This window comes from Elephantulus edwardii, unplaced genomic scaffold (assembly GCF_000299155.1).
Source record: "Elephantulus edwardii isolate Elephantulus edwardi_28Jun2011 unplaced genomic scaffold, EleEdw1.0 scaffold00028, whole genome shotgun sequence".
Classification (NCBI taxonomy): Eukaryota; Metazoa; Chordata; class Mammalia; order Macroscelidea; family Macroscelididae; genus Elephantulus; species Elephantulus edwardii.
The window spans coordinates 6,550,446-6,562,635 of NW_006399778.1; the positions used below are offsets into that span (position 1 = coordinate 6,550,446).

At 44.2% G+C, this 12,190-nt stretch overlaps 1 protein-coding gene across 1 annotated transcript in view; it reads left to right on the forward strand.

Annotated features, from left to right (window-relative positions):
- Positions 1-796: 796 nt before the first annotated feature.
- IL22RA1 (interleukin 22 receptor, alpha 1) overlaps positions 797-12,190 on the forward strand; it is a 38,015-nt gene continuing 26,621 nt past the window's right edge. Inside the window, exons 1-2 of the mRNA XM_006883656.1 lie at positions 797-801; positions 10,644-10,780. Of these exons, the coding sequence (XP_006883718.1) occupies positions 797-801; positions 10,644-10,780 (142 nt within the window). The remainder of the gene's footprint in view (positions 802-10,643; positions 10,781-12,190) is intronic.

The window sequence follows — 12,190 nt, forward strand, 5'->3', positions numbered from 1 at the left end:
AACGTGAGTCTCACTCACACACACACACACCTGCCAGGCTATAGGCGGGGCATCAGGTCAGTGGGAAAGAGGAAGACCTTCAAGCTGGATTGACACAGTTTACAATGCCCTGCAACAGCAATTGTGAGGATGGCACAGGATAAGACAGTGTTTCATTCTTTTGTAACTCACTGTGAATCAGAGCCTACTTCAGCACACCTAACAACAACATGGCCACGTTTCCCAGAAACGTGTCTGGTCTTCAGACAGCCCAAGAGTAAGGGATCTGCACAAAGAACCAAGAAGAAGCCCTAATTCCAGTCCATTCCTGGAAGCCAAGCTGCAGCTCTGCCTGCAGCTTCCCTCAGATGCCCCCTACATCCTGGTAATAAAATTCCCTGCATATAAGCCAATCCTCTAGATCAGAAGTTATTTTTAACCAAAGCCTTTGCTAACTCACAAAAGTAATGTGAATTGTGGTCAGGGTTCATGCAACTGTCTCCTTCAATGGATGTACAGTAGTAGGTCCTTCACAGAAAAGAAGGCAGTACTTTTCTCTCTAGGTTACCCCAGCAAACCGACCTTCATTCCTTTCATCTTTTTATAATCTCAGCTTGTGTGCTGCCACCTTCTGGACACTGATGGAATGTCAGGACTGCTGGGGCAAGAACACTCGGAGCTGGAACAGGAGGTTTTGAGACAATTGGTGTTGTGTGTTATGCTCTGAGAATTCCTGTAAAGCAGGGGACTACTTTTGCTCTTGGCATCAGCTTGGTATTAAATGTATGGGGAAAAGAATAGTGAATGAATGTACGAAATGGGGTAGGGAGGAGTTGAGTGTGGTCCCTTGACACAGTTTGCACGCAAAGGCTAACCCAAAAGTTGGTGGTTTGAACCCACTTAAAAGTACTGCGAACAAGAAAGGTCTGGTGATATGCTTCAGTGAGGAATACAGCAGAAAACACTGAGCAGATCCGAGTCACCACAAGGTGGAACTGACTCTGCAGTAACCACAACAGAGGGGTGGAATAAGAACTCCAAGGCGCTGGATGTACATAAGAGGGACAGAGATTTTGCATTAGACAATCCAGTCCTAGATCCCAAGTTTCTGAAAAACCTGGAGAACTGCCCTTCTCCTCCAGCATCTCAGCGGTGGGTACCAGGGCTCTGTGAACGGCACAGCAAGGTAGGGAGTTGGGGTGTGGAGGGAGAAATGGGACACAGCACACTCACTCCTAACATTTTCATCCAGGAACTTCCCCCATCTGCTTTACGACTTGATCAGTGAATGTTTCTCACATGTTTCTTAAGCTCAGCTTGTGCCTGTCTGTAGAGTGATGAGTCATGGGATTTTATTTTTATTTGCTTTTTAAAACTCAGAGTAGATGTTGTAACTAAGAGCATGCGTCAATAGCTCAGGAGATAGTGGTTGGCACCAGGACCCATTCCAGCCCCAGGGAACTCTGCTCTGGACCTGTGAGGATAGTACAGGACCTGGGAAAGTGATAGCTTTGTACAAATTATCAAGAAAGGGCTTTCCCTTCCTTCCTCTGTAAGTAGGTTAGGAGAAGGGAGGTTTCCAAGGCAGGCATGCCTCTAAGCACCAGTCCTGGCAGGCAGTACTGTCAGGCGGCAGAGGGGTCAGCTGCCCTGGAAACAGCCCCTATGGACAAATCCAAGCTATTCTTGCATGGTACAACCAGGTCCCTCTATGGGTTCCTCTGGGCACGAAATGGGCCACCCTGGAAGCCAGCTTACAGCCAACCTCTCTGAGCCCCAGCCCCTTTCACTGACTACCCCTCTTCTAAGTCTAACCAGACTTAAGACTGAATCTGCAGTAGGCAATGGCATTGCAACAAACAAGAAAGTAATTGCAAGTTAACCCTTCTACAAATATCTTGAAATAGTTGGACACTAACACTTCATAATGCTATTGTTGTTGTTACTAGGTGTCGTTGAGTAGAGTGCAACCCATAGTGACCTTATGAACAACAGATTTGAACCTTGTCCTATTCTGTGCTATCCTCACTCTTCCTGACGCACTAGAGCCCATTGCAGTAATCTCTGTGTCAATCCACCTGGCTGAGGGTCGTCTTCTCCTTCACTGACCCTCTGCCTTTCTAAGTATTGTGTTCCTCTCCTAGGAGTAGCCTCTCCTAGCAACATGCTCAAACTATGTGAAGTGAAGCTTTATCTATCATCTTGGTATCCAAAGAGCATGCTGGCTGCACTTTCTCCAAGACGTATTCATTTGTTCTTTTGGCAGTCCATGGGATGTTTATACTCTTCTCCAACACCACAGCTCTAAGTTCTTCTCTTATCCTTATTCATTGTCTAAGCTTTCAGATGCATAGCAATTGACTGGAAATACCATGGCCTGAATCAGATGCACTTTAGTTCTCAAATTGACATCATTACTCCTCAATAATTTGGAGAGATCCCTGACTGCAAACTATCCCAGTGCAATACATCTCCTAATTTGCTGACTACTGGTGCCAAGAGTGTTGATTATGCATCCAAGTAAGATGAAGTTGTTGACAGTTTCAATCTTTTTCCATCCATCATGATGTTACCTATCTAGTGGTAAGAATTTTCATGTTCTTGACATTGAGATGCAATACATCTTGAAGGCTGTATTCTTTGATCTTATGCAACAAGTCCTTCAAGTCTAGCAACTTATGGATAGAATCATAAAAACTAACCTTGCAATTAGTGAATGCTAACTTCTCACAATACCCTGCATTAATGTAAAACTAACATCCTCTTATATTATTTTTAAAAGAAAAGGCTTTCTCCTACTCTAGGGATTAATGATATTTTTCCCCCTCTTAGCCCAGCAAAGTAACTCATGAAGAGGTCTCCTTATCAAACTAAAGTTCTTTTTTTTACAATTGCCTGTCATCTCTTGCAATCGATAGCTGACAGTAACTCCCTTTGGCAAGAATCTGCACTGTAATCCCAGAGGTACATGGTTCGAATCCACCAGATGCTTTGCTGGAGAAGGAGGGGCAGCGTCCTCCTGTACCAGTCAGATCCAACTTGACGGTACACACACACAAAAATAAAAAGAATAAAAATTTTAAAAAAACTTCTACTTTTTCCTACTCCCATTCTGTGTATCAGATTGGTTTTACTAATAGCAGCCAGAAGAATCATAGCTTTACCCTAAAAGCACTGCCATTCTGCAACCCTGTTGAGATTTCTCTAGGCAAGCATTTATCATTATCTCCTCAGTATCCTCTCCCAACATACACCTACATCCTCACTCTGTCCTGGTGTCTCCATGGTGTAGCAGAAGCTCACAGCAAGAGACTTTGTCAGAAACTATCCAGAGGTATCAACTTGTTTATTCCTCACAGCAACACCATGGAGTACAAACTATTTTCATTTTGTAGATGAGAAAACTGAGGGTCAGAAAGTAAAGTGACTTGCACATAGAACTTGAACCCAGACCTAATTTTTTATGTGCTGTAAAGTCAACAGTGACTCATGGTGACCCGATGCACCATGACCCTATGCTCTGAACCCTGCCCTATCCTGAGCCAATCTCACTGTCTCCAACACACCTACCTCCATTACCCCAGTTATTGTTTCAATCCATCTCATCCAAGGTGATCTTCTCTTGTGCTGTCTTTCCAACCTTCCAAGCATGATGTCCTCCAAGGACTTGTCCCTCCTGGCCACTTGCCCAAAGTATGTGAAATGAAGCTCCATAATCTTTGCCTTCAATGCACAACTTGGTTTCACCATCTCCACGACAGATCCCTTAGTTCTCTTGGTGGTCCATGGTATGTCCAATACTTTTCTCCAACACCACAACTCAAAGCCATTGATTCTTCTTCTGTCATCCTTAGTCATTGCCCAACTCGCTGATGTGTAGCAAGTAATTTCAAAGACCACGGCCTGGATCAGGTGCATCTTAGTCTCTAAATGGATACCCTTGCTCTTCAGCACTCAGGAGAACAGATTCTCCCCAGTGCAATTACTCTTTTCCTTTTCTGACTACTGGTGCCAAGAGTGTTGATTGTGGAACTGAGCAAGATGAAATCATTAACAACCTCAATCCCTCTCCAACTATCATGGTGCTGCCAATTGGCTAGTGATGAGAATCTTTGTTTTCTTGATATTGAGCTTCAATCCATATTAAAGACTGCAGTCCTCGACCTTCTGCAGCAAACACTTGAGGTCCTTCTCAGTTTCAGAAAGCAAGGCTAACACAGGTTCCTAAGGATCTTCCTACAATCATAAAGTCCAGCCTCTCGAAAGATCTGTTCCACATATAGATTGAAAAGGTATGAAGAAGATACATCCTTGACTCAATCCTTTCTTGATTTTGAACTAGGCAATCTTTCCTTTCTCTGTTCTGACGACTATTTCCTAGTCCAAGTACAGGTTTCGTATGAGCACAGTCAGGTGAGCTCATCAAGCAGAAGAGGTGGCAAGGTTGTTCCAGGTGGAAAATCCCAGCTCATAGGAAGACTGATGGGGAAGAGAAAGTAAGGTACAATGGAGGATTTATCAGAGAAAATGAGTGCATTTCCCCAGCACTCAGGGACAGAAAAAATCAGTTGGGTGACTCTGCTACTAGAAAGGTCAATCTCGTATGTTGAGTGGACACCTGTTCTGGGTTCTGCCACAGCGTAAGGCACAGAAAAATACATGTCAGGTACAAATTCTCTTTGTATGCAGTATGCTTTTTCTCACACTGGGAAGACCACAACCATTGAGGGGTTTTGTTTGTTTTTTTCTGTGCAAAATTACTTTTCTAAAATTATTTTTTAATTTTATTTTATTCATTTTAATGAATATTTACAGAGATTTTGAATTTCCTTTCATTCATTGTTACACTTTTCTCCCTGCCCACCCCTCTCCCCTACCAGTTCACGCCTCTCTTTGAAAAGTAAAAGAAAAATTCTTTCATTGGTATACAATCCCTCTGCACCCCACCACCACCACCCCTGGACCCTCCACTATGCAACCTTAATTTTGAACTCTTGTGATAACCATAATACCCTATCATGTTGCTTTTAAATTGTTCTCTCCCTCATCTGTTTCAATGCAGTATACATAATTTATCCAGTTTTTCTCAGTCTTACCCCAACCCTGATGTCAGTCCCATTCTACAACAGTGGCACCATGCAGTGGCAAAATTACTTTTAATGTAAAAATAAAGGTTGCTTTTAATCACTCCAAGTTAACAGAATATTAGCAAACAACCACTATATATGTAATTACTGACAAATTCTGAATTCCAAGAAACCAGGCATTATACAGTAAAATTATATTTAACCAGGTCCTACTGCTTTTGCTTTATATTGTCCCTGTTGCCTCCTTTTATACATCTTTGCCATTATTTCCATTTGTTATATATTTATTTTTAAGAAACAAAAGTTAATATAATTTGGGACTAAATTAAGAATTTTATGCATTTTAAGTACACTGCAATTGTTAACAATATTTTTTTCCTTTGAATTTTTCAGACTTTTCTGAGTTCAGGCATCTATTACCAAAAAACACTTACAGAACTAATTTTTTTTCCATGTTCTTGCAATGGTGAATAACACTTCTATGAACATTGGTGTACAAGTCTCCATTTGTGTCTCAGTTCTTTTTTTAATTTTATTAATTTTAATGCACGTTTACAGAGGTTTTGGATTTCCATTCATTCATTGTTGTATTTTTCTCCCTGCCCACCCCTCCCCTCCAGTTCGCACTTCTCTTTGAAAAGTGTAAAGATACCCATTGAGTTTTAAAGGCCAGAGTTTGAGTACGTCTAAGTGACCATCTATCTGCCAGTGAGTAGTCAAAGCCTCACTTTGAATACGTCCAGCAACCCATAGCTTTCTATCTCACAAGGCAGCCTTTCCCACAGCCAGCCACCCACAGGAGTGAGAACTGTATTCCTTAATCAAGGGGCATTTGCTTCTTTAGCATTTCCCCATTGTCCTGTTTCCTTGTTGAGAGTTAGTGACATGAAAGCATTCCAGAATCTTCTCCATGCAACAGCCTCTCATAATTGAAGACCATGCTAACTCTTGCCTCCACCTATATCTGGCTCTCCTTTGCAGACGGGAAGAACATTGGGCAATGCCAGAATGCAGGACGGACAGATGTGAGGGAAGAATGTTTAAAAGTGAGATTGCTGTGGCTGGGGTTGTCATGACTGGGGGGTGAAATCCATGTTTCGAGAAGAGAAATCATCCCAGCTAGATATTGAAGCAGAGGAAGTTCAGCTAAGAGAGAGGAACTGGCATTCTGGAAGAGGTGTTCATCCCAGACAAAAGCATTTCTAGAATAACCTACTTGTTTTGTTTCGCAACCTTGCTTTTCCTTAATGAAAAACCACATCAGCAATGAATGAATGGAAATCCTAAGCCTCTGCACACTTTCATTAAAATTAAAAAAAGGGAAAAAAACCAAAAGTTTTGAAAATGCAGATGAACAGAAGAAAATAAAAAGATCTTTAGTTCTACTTCCAGAAAGAACTCAATAATTTTTAATTTTCTTTTTACCTTCATATGTTCTTAAGGCGTACGCCAGGGATGCATCCTATCTCCATACCTTTTCAACCTATATGCAGAACAGATTATCCGGGAGGCTGGGCTCTTATGAGGAGAAATGTGGGGTCAAGATCGGTGGACGATTTATCAACAACCTGCGTTATGCGGATGACACAACCCTGCTTGCTGAAACTGAAGAGGACCTGAAGCACCTGCTGCAGAGTGCCAAGGACTGCAGCCTACAATATGGATTGAGGCTCAATGTCAAGAAGACAAAGATTCTCACCACTGGACAAATTGGCAGCATCAGGATGGATGGTGAAGAGATTGAGATTGTTCACAGCTTTAGTTTGCTTGGCTCCGTAATCAACAGTCTTGGCACCAGTAGCCAGGAAATTAAAAGGCGCATTGCCATGGGAAAGTCTGCTGTTAGGGACCTCTCCAAAGTACTGAAGAGCAATGGTGTCTCTCTGGAGACTAAGGTGCGTCTGATACAGGCCATGGTCTTCACAATCACCTGTTATGCATCAGAGAGTTGGACAATGACCAAGGAGGATAGAAGGAGAATTGATGCCTCTGAGCTGTGGTGCTGGAGAAGAGTATTGAGAATACCATGGACTGCTAGGAAAACAAACAGATTTGTCCTGGAAAGGGTTAAACCGGGTGGCTCCTTGGAGGCAAGGATTCTGAGGCTCCGTCTAACATAATACTTTGGACATGTGAGGAGAGATCGGTCCTTGGAGAAGGACATCATGCTTGGGAGGGTGGAGGGACAGTGCAGGAGAGGAAGGCCCTCTATGAGGTGGATTGATTCAGTGACTGGGATAATTGGGATGGGAGTGTCAGAGACAGTGCGATTGGCACAGGACAGAGCGGAGTTTAGGGCTGTTGTACATAGGGTTGCTATGAGTCACAAGCGACTCGACGGCACATAATCATGACATAACAATAACAATGTTCTTAAGACTTTTTTTTCTCTATGTGTGTGTAGTGCGGCTCACATGGCTCATATTTTTTTTATAGACTTGGTTATTTAGTACACATCTTTTTTAAATTTACTTCATTTTTTAAAATTTTATACTGACTTATTTACAAAGCTTGACTACATTGTTTTGTACCAAAGATCCTTTCCATTTCCTTCACCCAACACACTCATTGAATTATGCAACCCTAACTACACATCTTTTTAAAAAATGTTTCAGGTTATGCACCTCACTTTTCAAAGTCACATGAATCGTATTATCTATCAACTATTCTAAGGACCACTGGTAGTCTAGTGGTAAGAAGCTGAGCTGCAGTCCTGACGTTACGGTTTGAAACCACCAGCTGCTCCGATAAGCACTCTTCTCGTTGGGATTAGCTGCCTCTCAAAACCCTCTGGAGGGTGAGCTATGGTTAGGTTCCAACTCGATGGCACACAATAACAATGACAGCAGCTCCATGGAAGTCTACTTCTGAAAGATGTACAGCCTTAGAAACTTGACAAGGCAGTCGTGTAAGATTACGAGCCATAAATATGGCTCCTATTTTGTTCCACATCACTTTTCATTCAAAACAAATGCTTCTGGCCACAAAGCATTTTTTTTCCTCCATAAAGATTAACAAAGGAGCGGAAGCCCATCTGTGAGGTGGATTGACGCATGACCACTGTCAGAACTTGCGTACAGCAGAGATTGTAAGGCTGGCCTGGGGTCAGGCAGGGTTCCACTCTGCTGTAAGTGAGGTCCTGGATCAAAGATGATGCAGTGGCACCTAACAATAATAATAGCATCATTTTGAAAGCTACATTCAACTTTCCTTAGGTGAGTATACCATCATTCATTTAATCAAATGTCAGGTGTGGGGGAATGCCCTTCATCTTTTTGAACAAAGTTGAAATTAAGTCTCGGTATTCAAGACCTGGTGGAGGGCCTTTGTATTTAAAAGTTGGTTGGGCCCTCAGGCCTGATGTTAATCATGTTTGGGACAACATTCTTCTAAGTGGTACACCACCAATCTGTCAATTTGCTGTACTGAGGTAACTTGGGTTTGCTGTGATGCTGAACACTGTGCCACTGGTATATCAAATGTCATAATGGTTACCCATGGGGGACAATATTTGCTCAAACTCCCAGATTAAGACAGGCTTGGAAGCAGGAGTGGCATCCACTTCCTACACATCATGCCTCTGGAAATTCTATGAACTTAGAGAAATGATGAGAGTTATAGAACAGGGTTCAGATCTTTTGTTCTTAGGATCACGCTATGAGTCATGCTCACCTTGACAGTATTTAACAACAACAACAACATTATTCTTTTAAAATTACAGATGGATTCCTACATATCTGCAGTCTCACATACTTCAGGAGATCCACTCACAACAAGTTCCTTCCCATTGGCCCTTCTGAGAATCCTCTGTCCACAAAGCCAACAAGGTTGCAGTTAATCCTCTTGGCCAGTCAGCCATCTTGGTCCAGAAACTGCTCCTCTTCACCCAGTGGTTCTCCTTAACTTGGCAATTGGTTACCTGTTTCTCTAGCCCATGACTTCCCCGTTCCATAATGTCCCTAGAGCATCAAAGACCCGGTATCTATCATGGTTCAGGAGCACAGATATCTCTTCAGTCTTTCCAACCAAGGGAATTTGATACAACCTGGCCAGAGTCACTGTCTACTAGGAGCTGAAGTCTCAAAGAGATACAGCCATTACTGGGGAGATCACTCAAAACAAAACAACTCTTTGCTATGGAGTCAGAGTCTACTTATAGCTGACCCTCCAGCAGACCTTCAAAGGCTATAAATGTCATGCAAGGAGATTGCTCATCTTTCTCTCTTGGAGCAGCTGGTAGATTCAAACTGCCTATCTTTGGGTTGACACACTCCTCCTTACCCAATAGGCCACCAGAGCTCCCTCAAAGGAGAGAAAAGTAGGCGAAACATCCTGACTTCTCTCCCCCAGCTAGCTAGTCTTTCTCCAAAAACTCCCATTGACTGAACCTTCCAGGAAGCAGTTGACAAATAATCCTGGGACATGCAGTTTCCGGCAGTCTAGGAAGTGCTTGTTAAAACACAGTATAGGTTTGGCTCTTTTGAATAAACTTTGCCAAAAACTCGGAGATGAAAGAAAGAACACAATTATAATCCAGAAAATTTTTTAAAAGGTTTAAGTGTAAATTTTTGGATGACACACAGCTCATTATGTGCAGAAGCCAGACCATTCATGATTCTTTGTGAGCCAACCAGAGACTTGGCCTACTGTTAATGTGACTGGGCACAGCCAAATCCACCTGGTGGACAAGGCTCTTTGAACATGTCCACACTAACCTTAAAACCTCTAAGGTCCCCAACAAGCAGAAGAAAAGCATTTTCCCTCACATTCTCTCCCAAACACCCATCCCAGTGAATCATGTCAACCTTTCTAGATGACATGGAAACCCCACAGGTTGGCTGAGAAGCATGAGTTTTCATTGGCTCCCAGCAGCAAACCATTTGTGGGTGTTGTTTTCCCCCCCATCTCAGACAAGCAGGAAGACCTACTCAAGTTTGAAATCAGTCTTCTTCTAACCTGTTACAGATCCAGAGACTCAAATAAGGGTGCTTGGACACACATACCCCCAGCACCCCACGAGCCTCTCAAAGAGAAAGCTGTCACCAAGCCCAGTGTCTAACATGAAGGTCAGGCGCATGTGGCACTAGAAATAGTACCAGGCTCCATATACCTCTTTCTACTAGAACAGAGGCAAGAAGGCATAGCTTTTCCTTTGCTTCATGGAACATTCTGGAACTTCCCCACCTCCCTTCCTTGATCATTTCCTTTCTTCAGTGTAATCACCTGAGAATGGAACAGCTGGGGTAAAAGATAGGTATGTATTGAGGCTTTTGATATCGACTGCCAAATTGCTTTCTGATAAGGCTGTGTGTACTGGGTTATTATTATTACTGCCTTCTCTGCCTCTCAACTCCTTGATTAAACCACTGAAGAGTGTTGAGGTGAATCTAGTCCCAGTCGTCAGACCAGATAAACAAGCCAGCCTGTCAGTGTGGCTGTCCTCTGCAACTAGGAAGGGAACTCCCTTGGATCCCGCCCAGCACATGGAATTCTGATGAGCACAACCAGGCACCTTTGTACCCCTGCTCCCAGCAGCCCAGGTCCCACCCTCTCCCCAGACCCCGCCCCTGTGCCCAGGTGGAGCCGGCTGCCAAGGCGGCAAAGCTTCCCAGGCCGAGTGCACCGTACATGGCCCGAGTGGAGGCTGAGACGGTACTCCATGCTGAGCCCAGTGAGGACTCTCCTGACCATCCTGGCCGTGGGATCTCTGGCGGGTGAGTGCCCCCCATCCCGTGGTGAGACTGCCTCCTCTTTGCCCTCAGAGAACAGAGATCTCTATTCCTTAGCCCCAGAACATCAAGTTTCAGTTTCTCCTCTGCTGGGGCAGAGTTGAGTGCCAGGTTTTCCTAGAAAATCAAATGCCTGCCTAGTTTGGGGTGCTGGGCAGGGGATGAGGGTGCTGGGATGGGGGTGGGAAGACAGCAGCTGTCTGGATTGGGGTCCTAGCTCTCCTCACCCCGGTGGATACAGAGCTGGCCTGGGGACACGGCTATCCGTAGGTCCCGGTCCCTTCTACTCACTGTGGCAGAAGTTGTGTATCCAATCCTCTGCTTCTGGCTGGCATTTGCCTGATGAAAGGAAGCAGGGAAGGGGTGCAACGGACAAGCTTGACTTCTCAGGTGCCATCACTTTGTCCCTGTGAGACGTCTACCATTCCCAGCATTTTCCTCCCAGAGTAGACAGGCATATATTATTTTACTGGTTTGGAGTCAGCATTATACAGAACTTTCTGACAGAAGGGTGACTCTAGTCTGTGTTTCTGACCCTGAAATGCAGGGAGCCTTGTCAGGATGTTCAAATGTGGACTAAAGTAGGGAAGGATGATCTTCCAGTGTAAGTGAAGGATGACACATCGGCCCAGGAAAGGCTGGGCTTTCTCCTGTGCTGTCCTGAGTGAGTGCTGACTGGGCCTAAGCAGGGGACAATTCTATCTCAGCCCCCACTCACCTCTAGTCCGCCCTCCCCTGCCACCAAGCTGGGCATCCTCAGCATGGCCTGCAATGGGCCCTGGGAGATGTGCTGCATCCCTAAGAGATCCCAAAGGCCTCTCTGTGCTCATTTGGGGCTGTTGAGGCTTCAGGCCCTTTTAGAGGGGGAGACTCATGGAAAACAGCCCTGAGCAAACTGCAAGGGGTCGGTAAGGTCACTTTGTGGTCCCTGAAGAGCAGAGAGGCTCTGATGGTGTAGTGCTCTGATGGAGCACTGCTAATCAGGTGGTCAGTGGTTCAAGCCCACTCCACAGAAGAAAGATGAGCCATCTCCTCCTGCAAAGATTTATAGTCTTGGAAACCTGGTAAAGGGGTTTGTTATGAGTAGGAACTGGGCTTAGGGTGGCACAAACATCAGAGATTTGAACTTCAATGCACCTTAGAAGAAAGACCTGGTGATGCACTTTAAAAAATGCCCCAGGATTGAAAACCCCGTGGAGACAGCTGTTAACTCTGCACACATGGGTTACCGTGAGTGGGAACTGACTTGACTGCAACCAGTAAGGTCATTTTGTGGTTCCTCCACTCTCCACCCCACCTCTGCATCCTGCATTTTTAAGCTAATTCCGGAGAATGTTGCATTGCTTTATGTTTCCTTAATTTCTCTAATAACTGACAAATTTGTTTTTCAAGCCA